At 30.8% G+C, this 22,878-nt stretch overlaps 1 protein-coding gene and 1 long non-coding RNA gene across 2 annotated transcripts in view; one reads left to right on the top strand and one right to left on the bottom strand.

Annotated features, from left to right (window-relative positions):
• LOC147656534 (uncharacterized) overlaps positions 1 to 22,878 on the top strand; it is a 53,313-nt gene that overhangs the window by 11,692 nt on the left and 18,743 nt on the right. The gene's annotated exons all lie outside the window — the stretch shown is intronic.
• eve (segmentation protein even-skipped) lies at positions 15,332 to 19,423 on the bottom strand. The gene is made up of 3 exons (XM_086914728.1): positions 19,208 to 19,423; positions 17,134 to 17,315; positions 15,332 to 16,102 (listed from the first exon to the last, which is right to left on the bottom strand). The coding sequence occupies exons 1-3, from the start codon at positions 19,353 to 19,355 to the stop codon at positions 15,332 to 15,334; spliced, it is 1,101 nt and encodes a 366-aa protein (XP_086770854.1). The 5' UTR covers positions 19,356 to 19,423.

The raw sequence follows: 22,878 nt of genomic DNA, 5'->3' as shown, positions 1-22,878 counted from the left end.
AGTTCAGCAATTGTATATTGCAAAAAATTCTTCGAACGAGCAAACCTTTCCAAATCGGATAGATAAGAGGAGAGGAGAGGAGGCAATGCTCATAGGATTCGTCCTTGGAGAGGTTGCAGTTCTCGATCTTCGTGAAAGAAAAGTTAAATAGTGAAACTGGGTTGGTGTGTCGAGAACATAAATCTTATTTTCTAGGGGACTCGGTCAATATTTCCAAAATATTTAACAGGCTTCCTGCGGTGTGGGCACGCGCCAGTTTTAAATCCAGCTTCCACTTTTCTTTCTCTCTCCTCTTTTTCCGGTGTTAAAGAATATTCTTGTCTTTTCGATTTGAAAACGACGGCCTTGGCCGAAAACTTGAAAAAGAAAGTTTTATTGGGGCATAAATACTGGTCGTTGCCCAGTTGAAGAAACATTTATGACCCTTTCATTTTCCTCTTTTGTCATTTGTTGCTTCCTATTTGACAATCTTGCTTCCGAATTTTTATTCGAAAATTAGGCTTCCGTTTCTTATTTCGAGCGAGATTTTCAAAATTTTGAAACGTCTCTTTTCTGACACAATTATGTATACAATTTCCTGTTACATTGACGATACATTCTTATTTTATGAAGATGTAACGAATAATAGCATTCTCATCGTTTGAAATTCTGTCGTGGTTGAAGAGAATAAGAATGATCATCGCATCTGTCAATTTGTTTTACAAAACAAATGAAAAGTATATTAAAAAGTATATTAGTCGAAGTGAACTGCTTTCCATCGTACAATTCGTTTTTCAAGAAACGATATTCTAATGACATACTTTTATATCCATAATGGTAGATAATAGCTTTCATTGATCAATTATAATGAGCATTATGTTAACACAAATCATCCTTAGAAAGCTGTAGACATTTGTCTCAACATTTCGTCATTGTTGAAGACTCTTTGAAAACCACAATGTTTGAAGAAATTTTAAATTTGCATAATTCCCTCGTTAAGTGAAACGAACTAACTAAGCCCCTTTCAATAAAAATAAAAATTCAAGGATGAAAATTTTTCTCCCTTATTAAGGATTAATATTTTTAACGATTTGTTTTACCATTTCATGGCTGTGTTGCTCGATTGATTATTTTCTAGATATTTTTCACAAGCGTTGACATTCTATTCTGATAAAAAAATTTCATTAAATGCGAAAGAGTGATCGATTTAATCCTGAATGGAATTATCAATTGGATTGTAACGAAAAAAGTGGCGAGTTTGAAAAATTGGAATTTCGAAGATTGATTCGTAGAAGCGCGTGATAACTTTTGCAGAACGGGTGACTGAACAGAGATGTAACTCGTAAATCTTGAAGTTGCACTTTCGATTTTAGCGCGCTCACTCACTGTTTCCGAAACTTTCATTCCTCAAATTTGGCCTCAAATTTATATCAAAAATTTTAGGAGACAGGTAATTAATTGGAAACATAAATGATTTCTCAAGCTATTGATATAAAATTAATAAATTTCACTAGGAAATATTTTCATCGTCAAAATCGAACAAAATCATTTGTGAAATAATATTTTTGTTAAACTTTTTAATAAAAAACTATTATCAGCGATTCTATTGGAATATTAAATTAATTAATTAAATTTTTTGATAAGATTTAAAGACTTGCATAAATTTATTGAAATGCAGCAGATCATTCAAGTGTGTTAACTCGTATAACTTTATTATATAAAAATATTTATAATTTTCAAATTATTAATCATTTTATCAAATTGTACGTATTACAGTACGTATTAATTAATTAGTTTAAATCTTTTTGCTGCAATATTTAAAAAAAAATTTTAATTTCCCATATTTTAATCCTTGCCTACCTTCGACCAATAGTGAAATTTCGGAGATTATTCCGACAATTTCGTTTAAAAAAAAAAGAATAACGAAGTGAAAATTAAATCTAGCATAATAATCTGCATAGAATTGTATATCATCGAAGTTAATATACTATTATACTTCTACAATGTGACTATTTCAACAGTCTCAAATCTCTTCACAATTCTTTGCAACTTTCTCCACAAGGTAAAGCCTTTTTCAAAATTCTCTTCCATTAATTAAACCAGGTATCTTATATTTTTCGACAATTCCATTAAAAGTTAAAGACGCTTTTAAAACTCTTTTCAATAGTCATTAAATTAAACAAGATTTTCCTTCGATGAATCTTTTCCTAATTCCTCAAGAACAATGAACGCTAATCTAGATACCAATCCTAAAAATCCGTTTGAACAATAGAATAATCTTCTTCATCATGTTCTACCTACATTCCACATTCTCCTCTCCTGTATCGTCTCTTGGTTAACTTTCGACATTTTTCTCAAGGATAATTCGCCGGCTGAAAGATGTAGCGGAATGCTGGAATGGGAAAATGGAAAATGGAGGGTACTCGAGGGTTGGTTTGCGTGAAAGCTACCGTGCGTTCAACATTTCGTTGATTTACGAAAGCTTCATAAAGCACAAGGTAGCCCCATAAAATAATAAACCATCTATTAGGCCGTTTCCTCAACGAAAGATTGTTAAGAAGGTTGCACTGTTACGGTTATAGGTATGGCGCATCTCACTTAGGTGCGACCAGTAGAACAGCTTCTTGTTATTTACAACGGGTGGAACTAATTCGTCGAACCGTCGGAAGATTTTTCTCTTCATTTCCTTGTAATATCTTCTCCGCCGTTGTGCCTTACACTTTTTTAATGCTAAACTCTCTTAATACACCTTAATTTCTGCTTGTATTAATCGTCATTAATCATATAACACGTTCGAATGATTGATTATGCGTTCTTCTTTCTCGATTTATATTTATCGTGCTATTTAAATCATTTACAAGCAATTTCCAAATGAAAATCCAATGGATAAATTATATTCGAAGTTTTAATAGTTGTTAGTAATGGTTATCACAATTTATCCGTATCATTAATAAAAGAGGCTAGAATTTTCTGTCTCGATAAGAAAACGGTAAGAAAGATGTATTTATGCAATTTCTATGAAACGCACTCAACCGAATATTTCGTTGAAACGAGGAATCACAGTTAAGAAACCGCAATTAGCGCGTGTACAGTGATACGAATGCACGTCGTTTGGGTAAAAAGGTTAAGTAAGCTAAAGCCGCAGATCTCATCAGGACATGCGTAGGTCGATCGTAAAACGAAACGAAGGGCTTCTCCCCCCTGGACCCTAATAAAGGTTAGAGGGGAGAGAGAGAGAGAGAGAGAGAGTAACGTACAGGGCTATAGGTGAGTTAATTCCATCAAGGGTGACCTGATTCATTATCCAATATCGGATCTCGTAAATCCTGGCTAGGCCAAATAAATTATCGCCCTGAAACCGTCGCTCACTCACCTCTCTCGCTTCCAAGGATTTCCACATCGGACATCTGTGGATGCTGTTCGAATCTCCCTGTCTCCGTTTGATCTCTTATTAACCGACCAAATTTTTCTTCATCCAAAGTTCTTTCGTAAAACTTTATTCGTAGATTTGTTTTAATCGAAGGATGATTAAACACCTGTAGATATATTTTGTTTTCTTCTCAAATTTATCGATTCCAATTCATAAATCGATTTGATATCAATTTTTAATAAAAAAAAAAAAATTCTCCTTAAAAGTATTATCATATTAAATCAATCTTAATTATATCGAATCGATAATTGATCGATCAAAATATCTATTCTTTCGTTTAATCGAGAGTTATTGGCTCAATAACCTTGAATTGATGTTCAGAAATGAAAGTTCAGGTATTAAAATACCTTTTGCATAAATGCTCAATGGTAGATAACTTAGGGATCTTCGTGTCCTAAGAGTTTTAATTTAAGAATATATAGTATTTTTAGAACTAGATCAAAGATAAATAAACAAATAAATAATTTTTATATTAAAAAAAATAATAATAATAAGAATATTTCCGAAGTATCCTTGAAATTGACAGAATGTCGTCAAAATTCGACGATTTTGGTCTACCACATTGGCCAGGAAGGCACACATCTGTTCGTCATCTTTGTGCATTTACGAATTGTTCCCAGAAATTAAAAAGAAAATGTAATTTCCCCATACGAGGTTACAAAAGTTATGGCACGAAAGTACAATCGAGGCAGTAAATTTTGTTCGAGAAATCCTGTCTATACGAGTTTATGCATTTTATATTTTCATTTATCGACACGACAGCTGTTTATCCACCAGGTTTTCTTGATTTTATATCATCTAATGGAAAACACATCGAACAGATCATCAAACGTTCTTCATTGATTTTTCACATTTAAAGTTAATATTTCTAAAAGTTTTCACGTAAATTCAAAAATATTAATAATGATTTCATTTATAATTTATATTTTGTTTTTAATAAAAGCAGAATTTTACACTAATGCTTACCTTAAAAGATTTTTCTTATCGACAAAATGAAAAGATAAATGGATATCTATTATATGTCATTTGAATATGTTTGCATAATCAATTGATTAATTTACAATTAATAAAAAAAATTATATAATTAAGGTAATATTATATTTTTATAAAGGAAACTTTTTCGATAAAATTATAAATTTGTTTTGTTAATAAATCTAAATGTAGCGTAAATATTTGATTTTAGAGTAAATAAAGTGAAACCATGTAAGGAGATGTATCTCTTGAGAGTTATCTCTTACTGTAGCAACATTGAATAAAACTACTATTAAATTTATATTAACATTTATAATGATTAATTCTAAATAATTAATTAAATAATTCTTAAAAATTTGAATAATCTTCTAATGATTTTCAATTTTTTGATCAAATAGTATAAAAGCGAAGAATTTATATCAGTTACATCGTTTTTAAATTATTTTTCACTTCTAATTAATATTTTTGATTATTAATTTTTTATTTATGGAATCTCTCTTTGTTTCTGACCAAACGACATCCAAACATTCGGCTAATTTTAGTAGAAAACATCATATTTTACAGTTATAAGAAAACTGTGCTGTAAGGAAACTTTAATGGTTTATATATAAATCTCTTAGTAATAAATCTTCAATTTATTTGGTTTATTATCTGTCATACCTTTTTCGCTCTTCCGCCGTTATTCTTTCCTTCCTATATATTCTTTCTTTTAATGATTTTCCAAGGAACCTAGCGACACTACAACATAATATTTTCTATAAAGGTAAAAGAAGAAATCAGTCACTCCAAGATTCGATTTTGCCCCTTTATATGGGGACATATATTTTCAATTCGTTTTTCAATTTTTCGAAATTTCATTTTCGAAATTTCATTGCTTTATGATGATTCTCCTATGTACAAGTGAATCTTTATGAATCTTTGTTTGCTAAACGAATAAAAAGTTATAATAATTTGGAGATACATACTGTATTAAATATATTATTAGAACAAAATATTGGAATCGAAGATTTTGTAAGATTCTATGTATTGTAAAATCTTAAATGATATGATCTCATAATATTTTCAAGCAACAAAATCCTTTTTAGAAAAAAAAATATGCGTTTATATTATATTTTAATCAACTCACAATCACCACTGAAATTGAAATTTTTCGCTTCAAAATTAAATTGTCTTGAAATTTTCGTTGTCGTGAAGTTTTTATTCGACATATTTTTCTAATCATTAGAAGAATTACTTAAAGAATGATTCTTTAAAAAAAAAAAAAAAATAAAAAATAAAAAAAACCATAGTAAAAAAATATTAATATAAAAATTTGGATAAATTTCGATTATTTTCAGAAATCAAGTCTATGTATATTATTATCAAATAATATATTATTATCAAATTCTATTATTACATAAACATTTTCCTTTTAAAAGATACAAAAATACATAAAATTCGCGTAACGTCGAAAGCGAGATAAAAATATAAAAGATTAGACGATATTCTTATTTCTTATTTCTCACACTAGACATTAATTCCAATTTTCCAGCGGGAAATACATAAGAAAGCGATCCTATCGATTAGGTTTTGAAATTAATTCCCACAGTGGACGATACCATTTTAATCGACAATCGATAAAAGTTGATCGAATCGGCATAAAGGAAGTTGAAAAGATAGGTCACGGTTCGTATCGAGGATCACGCTCGAGACTAATATGGCACAGTTATTTATTGGCACCCGTCACGCATTAGGATTCGGCATGCTTGCCGTTTATGAGAGAAATATTATGCTTATACCAGAGATCGAATTGCCGATTAGAAATGCAGATCTTCCGCGTGAAATTGATTCCAAGGATCGCCACGATCGAGGTGATCCTATTGATCATCATTATTTGTCACTTTTCGACGAATTCGACGCAGATTTTCTATTTATGACGTTAGATTACAAGAGTGAAACATTCGATCTGTCTTTCGATATGAATATGTTTGAGATTTTTCGTAAATTTTTCATTAATTTGGAATGAAAATATAAACTCTATTAGGCAAATATTTTTATTATATTCGAAATTCAAATGAAGAATAATTTATAAGTATTTAAGAAAATTTCAACCAAGATTTCCTTTAAAATTTTAATTTTGATTCCTTAGAGAGAGAGAGAGAGAGAGAGAAAAGAAACGAAAAGATAGGAAAAGAAATTTTGCGAATCTGAAAGTCAGATTTTGTATTATTTCTAGCTTTTACTCGATAATATCGTAAAATTTTGATTGTAATTCCATAATTATTGAATTAATTGACACAATTCGAAATAGATCATATACTCAAGTTTGAAGATATTTGAAATTTAAAATTTTCGTAATTATACAGAGTGTTAATATTTTTCCGTTTTATTTGCTTTCACTTCTAGAATTTCTTCAAAAAATATTAACAAATTTTTGATCTATTTTCGCGTCTCTCGTACAAAATATCTCCACGTTTCAAATTTCTTAAATTTTATTAACTAACTTTCTGTCGCGTGGACCGATAAAATTTACTCTACTCGTAATCTTACCCTTCTATAATCGTTTAATACAATATTTACTCGAAGCTGGACTCGCAAAAAGTCAGTTGTTTTCACAAAAAGTGACTGTTTTACCGGGAGAAAAATACAACTTGGACGAAACACGCCGTAAAATTGTGAGCTGTTCCTTTCTCAATTCTTCTTCAAAATTCTCGCGCGACCCTAAGCGGTACTATTTTTTCTGGGTCAAAAAACTGTGCATCGTGGATCTGTTGAGGAAAAAATGGTACAAAAACTGGAGCAAAAACTGTTTTGCTGCAATGGATTGGAGCTCCCGTGCTCGGTTTCTACGTGAAAAAAAAATTCGAAAAGGGTTAACTTTTTCGAATGAGCGCTAACAGGATGTTTTATAGCTCTCATAAAGGCGCTCCGTTTTTTTCTTCCGCCTGTTCTTCCTTCTTTTAGAGGAGAGACCGACCGAACACAGGTAAATCGTTTGGTTTGTACCATTTATGACTATAACCGGCTATATAACGTGCCTCATAGCTTCTGTTACTTAACAGGAGGGGTTTCTATGGGGTCGTCGTAGACCCTGACTCGAAATATCATTTAATTGAAAATAATTGTGTCGAAAAGTTTAATTTTATTGAAATGTAATACTTTCTTTTTTTATGAAAACTCTAACTTTATATTAGTAATTTTGTAACGTGACAATTATCAGATGATATAAAGATAAAAAATTAATGAAAAATGATATTAAATATACAAAGATGTATTTTAATTTTTATATCATGCAATAAATGGATGAAAATTATAAATCGAATGAAATCTAATTTTTAATCGGATTAATTTCTCTTGATTATTAAGAATTTTAAGAGATTAGAGAAAGGTAGGTACAGTAGGTAACAGATTTATCTCAATCTTAATATTCTTATTCACATTTTCTTTTATGCGATGCAATAAATTTCGAAATACTTTTATGGTGTTAATATATATAAATGGAATACTTACTATTAGAGGGATCGATTTTACCTAAATAAATACTGGTAAATAGAGAATTGTTTTGAAGTTTGTTTGTCAAGTTTTAACTCACGATACGCGTTAGTTGAAGTGAGACGAAGAAGATAGACATGCTTCACTTTGTTTACATCTCACTTCATTTGATAGAAATAAATTGTTAGAACAATTGTTCGTGACTTAATAAATAAGACTTAATTGATATTTTTTATATACCACCTTTTGTATTTTTATTTAACCTTCTTTCTTTGATCTATTGTATTATTATTTGACTTTTCGAAGGTGTCCCAAAAATACATTGTATATTTTGTATAGATTAGGAAAATTATCAAAGGAGGAATTTAATAAACTTTTCCTTGGCGATTGAAAGGAAAAGATGGAAGGAAAAGCTGTGCTTTTCATAACAGCTCGATCACAATAGACTAAGCATAGGCCATTTTATAGAAGACGCCACAGGAGATATATCCTATAGTGGGATATCCCGCCTCTACGCTTTCACGGCTAATAGGATGCTCCTTTCAGCAGTTTTGACTTTTCAATTACCCACAGGTTCGCCTTCACCCAAATATTGTGACTAATGTTCCTTCGTTACGGAACATTATTTTCTAAAATTTTTAAAAGACGTTGCTTCGAGTCGGGCAAGTTTCAACGCTTCGAATCGATGATTTTGGCGCGGATTCGTAATGCCGCCAAAAAATGTCAGAAACTTGAAAATTTCAATTCAAAATTGGACCCTATATCGACCCTAATTTTTAAAAGCAAAGTTTTCAAATTGCCAATTATTAAGATTAAATTTTTATCATGTAAAATGTATTTCTTTCAATAAAATTTGTTTGAAAAAATACAAATTGTTTATATATATATATATATTAATAATATAAAGCATCAAAAAACATTTTTGTAAAATTAACTAGACTGTAGTATTGAAATTGTCAAATATACTGATTGGTTATCTGGAACAGATATTACTTTAAAACGTTACACCTTGAGAAATGAAAACTTGTTTATAATTCAATATATATATCATATAATAAAAATTAATTTATAAAAGAATTATGCATATAAAATCAATAACATATTTAAATCATTCTTATATATCTCTAAACTATAAATAATTTCCAAATAAGACAACAAATCTTTATTCTGCAATATTTTCTTCGATTTATCTAGAAAAAAAAAAAAAAAAAATCTCATTCCCTGCCAAACTTTTCATCAGCATCCCATATTTGTGCAAACAGATCCTGCAACGACTTTCATCCGAGCTTTGTTAAACACTTTTCTCCCTTTAGCTCCCTGTCTGTGGGACGTGTAAAATTTGAAATTCGACTCGCAAGGGATACGTTCCTCTGCTCGGCTCGGCTCCCCTGTTTCAATGTAACTCGTGCTACACTGCAGCTTCGGTGTGGACATGTAACTTCGTGGATCTCGGGTCTACGGGAGGTCTATGGAGACGTGACCAAAAGCTGTCAACATTTCTTTACGCCAACGAGACAAACTCGATCACGGTTTAAAATTCGCCTCAGAAAGATCCCGGCCTCCCTTTTCTTCCGATAGGACAAAAAAAAAGATTCGGCTTGTGAAACGCTTCCTGCGGTCGGAACAAGACCCATCCAAGCCACTTACGATCTCCGATAACGAAACAGTTCGTAACACATTTGTCCGATTTGTTTCTTCATCTTCTATAAGGAACGAGAATTTACATATTCTTTATTCAATAAAACGTAGATCAAAAATGAATCACAGTCGATAAAATTGATTGATATTTGAAGACGTTTAAATGTCAAAACATTTGGCATCAGATTTTGAAATTATTTCGTTGATGTTTAACTTTAGAGGAAATTTATGTATTAAAATCAATATTAGAAAAATTGTAACTCGTAGTTGCATTAAATAAAATACTAACATTTGATCGTGAAAATCATAGAATTTATTTTACAAAGGTTTAAGTTTGTAATTATTTTATACATATATATCAATATGTCAAATCATATTGAAATATTAAAATAAATATTTATTTAGGTTAAGTTAATTCGATCAACCCATCGATGTGTAATGATTTTTAAATATGTTATAGAGAATAAAGTTTTAAATAAATTTTTCCTTAATCATTAATCCATATTAAGCCATAGTTTTCGAAATATTTGCAACAAAATTACAATGAATTTCGCCTGTGCGTATACCGTGAGAGCACGTGCGCCAGATATGACCAACTGACTTACTACTTACTATGCATTATGGCGGCAGCCAAAACATTGCTCGAATCACTTGGTTGTTGGAGATAAGTAACGAATCGTTATTATTCCATCGTAATTTCGATCTAAGGATTGTTTTATTTATTTTATTTTGTTCAAAGCATATTTTGTTCTCTAATAAAAATTATCGAAATCCATGAATTTACGAAATGGATAATTTTACCCTTAATATTTATTGTACAATCTCACGAGAGTCAATCGAGAATTATATTTGATTCTGTATAAAAAATATTTCCATACATGTTACGTAAAATATAGAAAATTCTATGCAGAGTGGATTTCCATAAATAATATTATGGAGGAGGATAAAAAGTATCGTATGCTTATTATCTTGACGCAAGAGGACTGTTCGCAATCTACCCTTCGTAACGCAACATTGCAAATAGATTGTTAGGAAATAGTCGTTTAAACGGCACCTAATGGCTCGTCAGATAAGATAATGCAATTCCACGATCGACTGTGATTCCTCGAAAAGATGGCAGCCATCTAAACTGGAGGGTGACGATCTATCGAAGGGAGGGTTCTCGACGTAATTTCGAAGGGACGAGCTTGTATATTGGGGGGATGATCCTTGTATCGAAGATATAAATTGGATATTAATATTCGATGAACTCGTGGGATAGGAAGAAAATGATCGATCTTGCGATAGGGATTCATTTTTATTCACGAATGTAATTTTTTATATATATATAATTCTAATTGCTTCGTAAAAATAATTTTCAAAATATATTTTATCTTAATAATTTTTGTTAAATGATATTTACTACAGAGAAAAGATAGATATAAATAAATAAAATTTAATTTTTATTTTTCTATTCTCTTACGATAATAATTATTTTAAGACAATTTACTTTAAGTGAATTAAACTATAATATTTGATACTTGTAAAATATTTAAGTTTAAAATCTTTTTCTTCATCGTAATTAAAAATTTTCTATACAATTTTTTTTTTATATCATATCAATTAAAATCAACTATTTCTTAAATAAAAGATGGGGAAAGTACAGCTCGAAGAAGTACAATAAAAGAAAAAAAAAAAAAAAAAAACTACGTATTTGTATACGTTTCTTAACGATGAGCCAGATGAAATAAAGTGTGGAGAAATGAAGTTAGAAAAAAAAAAAAATAATAAAAAAAATAAAAATAAAAAAGTTGGGTGAGAAAATTGAAGACACTAATAGTTACCTCTGTGACTATTTGACCATTGAAAAGGCTAATCGCTTTACGGCAATAAGTTTTCGCTTAGATAATATAACGCTTAAATATTTTATAATATTCTTAGACAAACCTTGGGTATCTCCTCTCGGTTGATAGTCTTTTTCTAAAATTTTTTCGATAATTTTTTTACAAGCGACCAACAAAACGGCTCGTTTTATATTTATGACGGTAGATTAGCGTGGCGATTTTTTTCCCTCCAGGTTAGAAATTTTATGTTTTTACGAGTGGCAGGTATCTTCCTCGTTCTTCCTCACTTTCCACCCCTCCTGTCATTTTTCCATCTTGCATCCACGCAATTAATATTTTTTTTTAGCTCTTAATATTTTTTAACCAATTGATTTTTCCAATTTTAAGATTAATTATTTTCTTCGAAATTTTTAATTCATTTTACGAATAATTAAAAATAAACGTATCTCTATTTACACGAAGATTGTATCCAATTGCACGTATACTTTTATTACGTCTATTTTATGTTTGAATCATTTTAGAAATGATGCAATTTTTTTGAAATTAAAAAAAAAGAAAAGAGCTAAAAGTATAAAAATAATCATTATGATAAGAGTTTCGCGAGAAATTGTTTCACGCATTCTATCCTACCCAGATATCCTATTCCAGTGCAGTTCCCCAAAATGTGTTTCAATTCGGCCATGTCAAATAAGGGGAAACGGGTGATAGTATACTCATAGTTAAACCCCGAATGGGTCGTTAAGCTGGTGGCGTTTATACAGAATTATCTTGTTTTCCCATCAGAATCGTTCGAAGAGTTAATTGTCTACGTACCCTCAAGTATAAATGATATCTCTGAGATCGTCTGAATTTTCACTATTTATATTCATGCAATGGCATCTATTTATTGCTATCATTGCTATTATATGCATAGATTCGATCTATATTGCACAATAATCATATTTTGGTATTGTTCATTACTTGTGTAATACATATTCATTTCGTAAATGAAGGCTTCGATTATTGCACAAAATGCTTTCTTTTTTTTTTTTTTAAGAAAAGAAAGAAGAGGAAAGATTTAGATGAAATAGGATAAATTATATTAATTTTATTACGATGTCGACGTCTCACAACAAATTCGTGATTAAGCAAAGACTTGATAATTTTTTTAGAAGAGAAAATTTCGATTTGGTGATTTGGAATTGAGAGATGATTTCATTTATAATGCTTCTAAAAATTTAATATGATTTTCTATAATTTTTAATCATTAAAAGAAATTTAATAAAAATAAATTTTTTATTTTATGTAAATTAAACAAAATCAGTAAGTAATATGAGATAATATAAAATTTTTGAGAATGAATTATGCAAACTGCAACTAAGCAATATCAATCATAATAGATCTATAATAATTTATGAAATTGAATCTATAATTCCAGTTTTATTAGGCACGTATTTCTCTTTTTCCAATTTAATTCTTTTGAATTAAACGTTTCAGATCGTTTAAGTGAAATCCATTTCATTCTTTATTCGTAAAAAATATTAATTGTCTATTAATTCATATTCTATTTTCATTTCCCGTCATTATATCTATTTTCAATTCATATTCTAAGAGTACGATTATTGTACAATATTTTCTTTGATTCTTGTGATATAAAATCAGAATCAGAATAAATGAAATATGCGCATACAGGAAACTTTCTGTTGCGGTAGAAACGAGGAATATCGATTAAAAGATGTTAATGGAAAACATACTTTAAACCGTCATCAATATCTTAAGAATACGATTATTATACAATAATATGTATTTCCTTGGTTCTTCTGGACATCGTCAAATGATTGGTAATAAATATCCTTGAAATATGCGCCCTTCTTGTTTTTGCAATTGAAACGATCCATTAAATGAAACGATACGAAAGACAATGCTAAAGTTCATTTTGAGATTTTTGTTCTATTTGAATTCTAATTATTATAAAAATTAAATATTACTTATTATTTTACACGAAAATTTAATTATTCCATCCATCGACAGTAAATTACTCGAGGATAAGAATATTTTCTTTTTTATTAAGTTTGTCAGGAAGACAATGTATATGTTATAATTATTTGATTACAGTGAATACAAGTTATTAAGTTCAACGATTAATTTTATTGTTGCTCACATAAAATATAAACAAAACATAACAATATAGAAATAATACAGAAATTATGTGAAATAAGTATAGAAACATATGTATATATATATATGATGCTAATAATATTTCTAAGACACGAAGACAAAAAAATAAATAATATAGAAATATTTTTCCTTGTAATGTATAATGATACAGCGCAATGTAGAAAATAAATACATAGAATTAAAATCGCTTTCTATAATAATATTTTTTATCATTATTATTATTATTATTATTTTCACTATGAATAAATTTATTCTATAATCGATTGTTGATTTTGCGAAACGTATGAATTTTTTTTTTTTTTATTACTGAAAATTTAAAATTGGATAATTATCTATTTATCTGTAAAATGACTTAGTGAAAGTTATTACTAGATTTGTATTTTTTTGTTTATTATTCATATACATTTATTGGTTATAAAATGGTCACGTTATTCGATATCTTTTGTACAAAATAGTCGAGGATGAAAAACGAAAGAAGCAAAAACTATCAGGTATATTTCTATTTTATTTTTTTTTTTTCTCTCTCTCGAAGATAGACTGTATAACTTAATGAATTAACAACTTAATAACTTAATGATTTTGTGACTTTTTGGCGTAACTATATATATATATATATATATATACACATATAATATTTCCTTTTTTTTTTTTTTCATACTTATCTTACATATATTTCTTATATATATTTGTATTTACTTTTTTTTTTTTGTTTTACGAATTATTACCTAATTGTATTTATTCGAACGGACACGAACACTTAATTTTAAATATTAACAATATGTAGCTTAAATACTTTGGTTGGAGACAAATCGCAGTATACTTACACTTATGCTCTAAATAATAAATGAATGGTACAATGTATTCTAATTGCAAAAACTTTCTACAAAATTTTATATATATATATATATATATGTATATATATATATATATATATAAATTGATAAATTAATTAAAATTTTTACATCTCCTTATCAAAAATTAGAAGTAAAAAATCACACGTTAAGCAATCTAATTATATCGAAACATTCAAGTACATACTTTTATATTCTAACTATATACAGATTTTAACTATATAAAATTCGGACGCTGAAATTGTCGTTTAAAATATTAACAGGTACAATTTTCATTTTACAATAAATTATTTACATTTGCATTTCAGTCTCGGTTATATTGGCAGTTCAACTCCCAAATGTTTTTATGTTTCACATAAAACCGTTTAATTATATTTCCATCAAATTAAAAAGTCCTCGATTCTCTATTACATTTCGACGGTTCAACTTTTGTTTCGAGAGTAATAATCTCGTTAACGTTCCATTCCTAATAAATAAGAAATTTCAACACGACCAGATTAAGAATAAAAAATTAAATTGTTCATTCTCAGATCTCGTCTAAGAAAATTCCAAATACGAACGAATTAATAAAAAAAATAAATTATTCTCCATCGAACATTAGCAGTTCAACTACCTTCGTTTACGCTTTTTTCTTTTTTTGCAGTCTTTTCATGTATATATATGTATATATATGTATATATATATATATATATTCCTTTTTTTTTTTTAAATTCTTTTTTTTTTCTTTTCCAATTCAAACTGTGACCAGATTAAGAATCAAACCTTACTTCTTGAATTCGTACTCTAAGTCCAATATCGATTCGATACGATACACTGATGAAAATACACCGATCATGTACAACACGACGATTATGTACACACATCTAACACAACCAGCTTTGACTTTTTCCAAAGAGGAAAAAAAAAAAAAAAAGAAAATCTAAAAAATTTCAACGGGAACCACAACAATTCCTGCTTCCACTTGCCTCGGATCAAAAGAGAATAGAAAAAACACAACGAGTCTCTCGTTCTTACGCCCTCTCGGATATATCGTTCTTGTAAGGCTGGAACAACTTGGGCGGCTCCATCTTCGTGGGCGACGAGGACATTATAGCGCTGTACGAATTCTTCCCGTCGAAAACGCCGATCGTCTGAATGCTGCCCGGCAAACCGCTGATACTGATCCCCGTTGGGGTCAGCTTGGACGGCACCAGTTGTTGTTGGCCGGCTGCGTGGATCATATTGGGCGACGGGCTCTTCCCATCCATGTGCTGCTGCTGCCCGTTGTGGTGTGGCTGCGCCCCGACGCAGTCGCAGTCGCTCGACGCGTCGGAGTGGACCGGGCTCATCTCGGGGTGCAAGCTCGGCCTGTAGACGGCGGAGGCGCTCGAGGGTGGGCTGTTCATCTGGAAGGCGGTGCTCCCCACCGTGGGAACGCCCAGGCCGGACAGATGTAGGGGTTGCAGCGACGGGTGAGGTTGGAGGATGTGGGGGTGCGCCGGGTAGGCGGCCGCCGTGCGCGGATGGGGCCTGTGAAGGGCCGACGAGCCCGTGCCCGTGACGGGGGACGGGTACGGCGTGTACCTGGCCGCGTAGTAGGCCGCGGCTGCGGCCGCAGGGTAGCTTGGGGCCAGGTGGGTCGGCGGTATACCCGGTGGCCCGTGGTACGGGGGCGGTGGCAGGGACGCCGTTGCCGCGGCCAGCAGTGTGGCCGCGAGGGCTGGGTCCGTGTACATGGCGTAGGGCCACGCCATCGCCATCCTTTGCCGCTTATCCTTCATCCGACGATTTTGAAACCAAACCTGGAAATTGGATGGAATCGGTCGTTTCGGGCTAGAATCGTAGTATTCGTGTCACGTTGGAGGATGAGTTTCTTTTCGAGAGAGAATCGTCGTTTTATGACACGTTCGGGGATTTGGAGAGCGGAAAGGGAGGTCGCGTTGGGGCTAACGTTTCTACCATTTAACACCTCGATCATTTCCGTCGGTAGATGGTTTTATAGCTGTTGTGCGGCCGAGATGAGAAATTAAGGGATCCATTAAAGTCAAAGGTAACCCGGGAAAACCGCTAATTAAAGTGCTTAACACCTCGAACCGGATCGACCGGTCCTGGTGTCGAAAGAAATTAAGAAGTCACGGAAAAAGGATCAAGGGGGATCGAAAGGCCAAGAAATTTTTGTTTCCCCTTCGTGATTGACTGTTTGAGAGAGAGAGAGAGAGAGAAATGAAAAAAGAAAGAAAAAGAATCGACAACGGACTTTTTACCGTTCTTCTTCGCTTCTTTTCGAATTATAATTCGCGAGCCAGTGGCCGCGAGTTCACGAAACTCGGCTCGATAATTAATTGTCTCGATAAATCCTTTCGTTTTAAAATTATTCAACTACTTGAAATTAATACACCCTAATTCGTAAAGTTATTTTTGCTTCCAATGAAATTAACATTTTTTTTTAATAATTCTACTATGTACAGTTTCATCGTTTCGAGCCTCTGATTTCACGTGAAGCTTTTCGTCGTTCGAAGTGAAAGAAATTTTATTCTTTCGACCGAGAAAGGTTCGTTTGACGAAATTGCGTAAAAAGAAACGAAAAAAAAAAAAAAAAAAGATTTATCCTGTGTATTTTCGCTACCGTCGATTACCGGTATTAATTAAACATGCCTAGGTGTTAATAAAACATTTTTCTATGTATAGGCCGGAAGATGAGCTCATTGTTTACTTCATACTTTACACTGAACTTCATTACGTTTACTTATCCTCGATAAATATTCTGTCGTGAGCGAACACGGTATGAAACGATTTGTCTAATTGATCGTTCAATAATTAAACTCTAAGCTACCTTGATTGTGGATTCCGGCAGGTGTAATTGTGCGGCTAATTCACACCTCCTTGGCCTGCTCACGTAATTCTCTCTGTGAAACTCTTTCTCTAATCTCGACAACTGTTCCCTAGTAAAAGCTGTCCTGTACCTTCTGATATTCGGGTCCATCGAGGACAACGATTGGTTCTGCGATGGCGAATCTGAGGAAATTGATAATAACACTTGTTAACACGTGGTCATATCAAACAAACATCTGTAAACATTATTAGAAAATTAAAAGAAATTTTTTTAAAATTCAAAACAATCTTCAAAGAATTTGCGCAACGATCTTCTACAACAAAAAATATGTATATCACAGAGAGATATTCAAACAGAAAGTTGAAAAATGAAATGAAATCTCGAGAGAGAAAAAAAGGAGATCTATAAAATTTGGAGAAAATCGAAAAATTTTCAGGAAATATCGCACGAATGTTGGATCGTGCGATCGTCGGACACGCTACAAATTTGTCTCGGAAGAAATGCGGTCACGGAGGAAGTTTTCGCGATGCGGTTACACGCTGAACGCCTCATAAAATAGCAGGGGGCCGTTTATTTAGAAACCGTCGTTGCGAGACGAGAGATTGAAAAGATTTCAGAGGGGCATTTGGACCTCACCTGAACTCATTTTCGGCAGTCCCACGTTCTTTTATCACAATTCTCTTCGGTTTGCATCTACTCGATCTTGCATCTACTCGTTTTCTTTTTCGTGGGATAAGAGGATAAATGTCCCTTCTTCCATTTCCACAACTAGGTATATACCTAAACAAATTTTTTAATAAATCGTCGAAAATAAAATTTAAAATGAAAATGACTGTTCGATAATATTCATCATTGCGATAATTGAAAGAATTTCGAAAATTGTTTAAATCTATTTGAATAGATTGAGAAAAGAGAGAGAGAGAGAGAGAGAGAATATTTTAGATTTCAACGTCTATTTAAGAAGTTATTACCTAAACAAACTTCTTGTAAATCTTTGAAAAAAAAAAAAAAAAAATTTGAAATAATGAATATCCAATGATACGATATTTGTCATCGTGACGTTCGAATAAGTTTCGAAAATTATCTAACGATTTAAATAGATTAAGACAAAAGCGAGAGAGAAAAAAAAAAGAAACGCAAATATTTTATATTTCAACACGTATTTAACGTGTTATTATTTAAATAAACTTCCATTATCGCGAATCTCCGAAAAAAAAAAAAAAAAATTTGAAATAATGAATATTCAATAATATTTGTCATCGTGTTGTTTGAATGATGTTTTCGAAAATTAACGATTTAAATGGTCGTGATAGGATAATCGATTAATAGAAATGGAAAAAGAAAAGAAATATTAATATATTTTAAATGTAAATCTCGATTAATCTCATCGAGAAAGTTGTGCTCGATGAAGGAGAAAAACAAAGACATCCGATAATCCGATGGAGATTTAACGTTTAAATGGCAGGCCAATTTTGGCATGGCAATAAACTAAAATTTTGAAAGGAACTTTCTATGATCAACCATAAAATGATAACTTACAATAAATCCTACTTTCGGACGAAGAGATTTGTAACAGTATTTGTTAACAATAATCCGTTTATTTATTTTCATGATCGTTCTATGGTGAACAAAAAGGCCACCAGAATCTTGAAAGTATATAGTCATAATGCCCATTAACGACAAATTGGATTAACTTTTGTGATTAATTAACGCTCTAATAAATATTTTATTACTTAAAATATTTATTTAAACGTGCCTACTTATTACAAGTATTATTATATAAATAAGAAGATAACTTTCTCTAAAATATCCTTCTACCTGTGTTTCCAAAGTGAAATATTTATTGTTCGTATACCTGACTTGGCATTTGTTATCGGAAATCGAGACATTTTTAGCGAGCCGACGAAAGGAGAGGCGATTCTTTTTTTTTTTTTTTTTTTTTTTTTTTCTTTTCTTCTCTAAAAAAACTCCGCGTGAATTATTCGCGAACGATGAAGGCACAAATCGATTTTCTCCTAAACTTTTTATCCAAAAAAAAAAAATTTTCGTGTCATGCGAAAATTCGTACACTCACCTTTCTCAGGTGTTTTTGGCATGTTTCCCGGCGGCGGACTTTCCGGAGGACTAAGTTGATACTGGGGGGGCACGAGGTCCACCACTATCGTCTCATCCTCCTTCTGATCCCTTTGCTCGTCCTCATAATTCCTTTGATAACCTTGCATTCTATCCTCGGAATCAAGTCTCACACACACCCCCCCCAAATGCAAATGTACGCACTCGTTTCTTGAGAGATCACTGTTTTTTTTTCTTCTTTTCTTGTCTTTTTTTTTTTTTTTTTTCAAACAAATAAATACACTACCGTTTCGAACGAAATGCTCGGCAATGTTATTGACCCGGGATTGTCATTTCACTACCGTGAATTTACCGTTGGTAGGAAAAAAAAAAAAACCGAAACCCTTTCGAACGATGGACTTTTAAACTTTTTAAAAACAGCAAGTATCGACGACGCGACGAACGATACTCCGAGAAGAGAACTAATATGAAATGAAGGGACCAACCAGAGAGCCACGCAAATTTATACAACCTTGCCATCGCCGAGGAGCCATCGTTTCGTCACGGTTCGTGATTGGCCGCTACCTTGTGCACCGACGCCTCATTGGTCGCGAGAGTCCGCGGCTCTGCCTATTTTCTCCCATTCAACCCTGCTCTCATCTCCCTCTCTTCGACCGAAGATGCATTTTTCTCGCGAGATGAGCCAACAGCATCGGCTTATGCATGCAAGCACACGGAAATTATCTGTCGTTATTTCCTCGCGCAAATTCGGTCGAATTGGCCCTCTGTGAACTTCCACCCGCTGATGAACTTCAATTTTGCAAAAGGGATATCGTATTGTATTTTCTCTCTATGTAAGTAAGTACACACTTATCTTGGGATTATATAGCCAGCCTTTTTCTTGTATTATACGAGAGGAAAATTGAAAATTGATGATGCTTGAATGGTACAGGTTTGATTCAAATAATAATAATTTAGGATTTTTAAAAGGAAAGTATCCGATCCCTTTTCCCTTTTCGCTTCAAATATTTTGGAATGGAAGATTGATTTTGAGAAAGGTTGACTCGAGAGACAGAATTGTATATAATAATGATTTACAATGTTATTAAGAGGAACGGGATATCAAAATATTTCATTATTCTTCTGGAGATTTATCTTTTTTTCTATTTTTTTTCCTTTTTTTGCGTGAAATTATTACAATTTATTGTTTATAATCTATAAATCAAGATATATATATATATATCTTAATTAGATCTAGCCTATGTCTAATTTTATTATTAAAGTTTGACACAACGCTTTAATAATGAATATCTTTTAGAAAAATTAATTGATGTTTATATTTCCAAAAATCTATAGATTAAATATACTTATTCTGTTATGTGTAAAGTATAATGGCACTTTATTAAAAAATTTATCAACCAACATGTGATTTTTTTTATTAATATTATTAAATCTAGATCTTTTATTTGTTTATACAAAATTAAATTATATTTTCAATTAACAATTCGAATTCGTTTTTTATCTAGAAGATAAAATAATAATTTTACAATGTGCTTGTATTTTTCTCAATTTTTAAGATTTTTTTTTTAAGATTCCTTCGGATGATAATTCTCTAATTTGAAAGCAATTTGACATTTTATACGGTATTTGTATAAATTATTGGTATGACTGTTAGCTTTAAATCATCTCAAAACAACAAACATCATATAAATATGTATAAAGTAAATATGATCGACCTTTTGTATTCTATAATGCAGAATCCGTTATTACATCAGTATTTCAGTCTGTCATGAAACTTTATTTCTACAAAATTTTTTCCTTTTTTTCATTTATGAATCATATTCTTTCCTTTATTAAACGTTAAATAAAACAAAAATATTTCCATATTTGTACTCGTACTTTTACGTATTTTTAACTAAGATTTGATTTATTTATCGTGTACGAATATGAATTTTAATAAATCAAAAATCTTTATAAAACTTACAATTTTGTTTATTTATTTTGAATCTATTGCTGTGACTTCTCTAAATCGAAATAAATTTAATTGAATTGAAGAAAATTTATGTTAATTCGAATTATTTGCCACGTATATTCAGATAGATTATTTTATCTTAAATTTAGAATAATTATCTTCTACGAATCAAAGTTTTTTTTCGAATTTCTATTCGACAATTCGAAATTTATAGCTATGTATCGCAAGATGTTATCACGAATCATTCGATCAATCAATTTTTTTCAATTATCTCAGACAGATGAGCACAGAAAATATAAAAAGACGACGAGCCATTATCCTTATTTTCACATGCACATCCAGTAGAAGCAATGGTTTTTCGTTAATTTCATGATCACATTTATATTTTTATGTAACATTTATGTAATTTAAAGATTGAACTTGCCTCTCTTGAAAAATTATTAATTTTCGTATGTTTCCATTTGTTAAATTCGAAAATTTCGATAAATTCTATATAACTCAAATTTTAGCTCTGTCTTTGAAATTCGAGATATCAATTGTAATTTTTCCCAATTTGAAATACACATTTTCGAATTAAACGTTAATTTAATTTATTCAAATATTTAAATAATTGAATTATTTATATTGATATTTGGAATGAAATATTTGTGTAATAAAAAAAATATCGACTTTGTATTAATAATTTAATATTTCAATGTAAAAATATGGATAAAAAATTGATAACTATTTTTTTATGAAAGTGTATTTTATTAAAAATCACGTATTGACGGTAAAAATTCGAAAAGTAATTATTTTCAATCCACAAAGACGGAAATGAAAATTGCTCGTTTGAAAAAGCATCGAACAGCTGTTTGCTATGTAGCAAAGAGATATCCTAAAGATCGTAAATTTTTCTTTAACAAACTCGTTGTGCAATAACGTCATAAAAAAGCAAAGAATTTCTGACTTCCTACCACTATTACGGCGTTTTCTTCAAGCACGATTGTCCTCGTAAAAACTTTGCTCTATTTTAAATGACCGTACGATTGTAAAAATTGCATCGTTTCGTTCCTCCGTTGCGTTTCCTTTTCCTTTTCCGGTGCATGCAAACGAACTTTCGTAAAACATTTATTTTGTCTACCAAAATTTTCCTGGAAATAACAGCGATGTTTGGTAAGACGAAATAAAAGGTTGATACTTTCAGTTGGAATAATTTCATTATGCAACTTACAATGGAAAATTGTTATTTATGATACTTGTACATATCTTGTCGATTGTTTATATTTAAAAATTGAAACTAGATTTTATAAAATCTAAAATAAAAATTCGTATTAGGAAAATTAATAAACTTCATAAAATGATATGTGATAAGATATTTATCGTTGATCGTATATTCATTCAGAATTAAATTGAAACAATTTTTTTTATTTTATTTTATTTAAATTTTTCTAAATATGTTTCATTTAAATAAATTTATTTAATATATAATGTTTTATTATTTTATTTTTATATTTATATAATAATATTTTAAAATTTAAATAAAATAAAAGATAAAATTTGAATAAACTTGTACAAATATATATAATAACAACTTGTAATTAATTCAAAAAATCTCGCCATTTTTTCATCACATTTCTATCATATATAGCCTTTATATAGCCTTTGTACAAGAATCTAGAAGTCAAATTTAAATAAAAATAATGAGAAAAATGTGACGTCGCAAAAGATAATTCAAAATACTG

This window comes from Apis florea, unplaced genomic scaffold (genome assembly GCF_048593485.1).
Source record: "Apis florea isolate Af1SG1 unplaced genomic scaffold, ASM4859348v1 contig_3696_pilon, whole genome shotgun sequence".
Lineage (NCBI taxonomy): Eukaryota > Metazoa > Arthropoda > Insecta > Hymenoptera > Apidae > Apis > Apis florea.
Note: the sequence above shows the minus strand (reverse complement) of the source record. Positions and strands in the feature narration are given on the sequence as shown.

Bases quoted from the DNA above. Each gene is read 5' to 3' on its own strand.
- eve (XM_086914728.1), bottom strand. From the start codon at position 19,355: ATGCAAGGTTATCAAAGGAATTATGAGGACGAGCAAAGGGATCAGAAG. The intron at 17,316-19,207 runs GTGAGTGTACGA...CAATTTCCTCAG, and splicing joins GCCAAAAACACCTGAGAAAG to ATTCGCCATCGCAGAACCAA. The intron at 16,103-17,133 runs GTAGCTTAGAGT...TCCAATTTCCAG, and splicing joins TGCCGGAATCCACAATCAAG to GTTTGGTTTCAAAATCGTCG.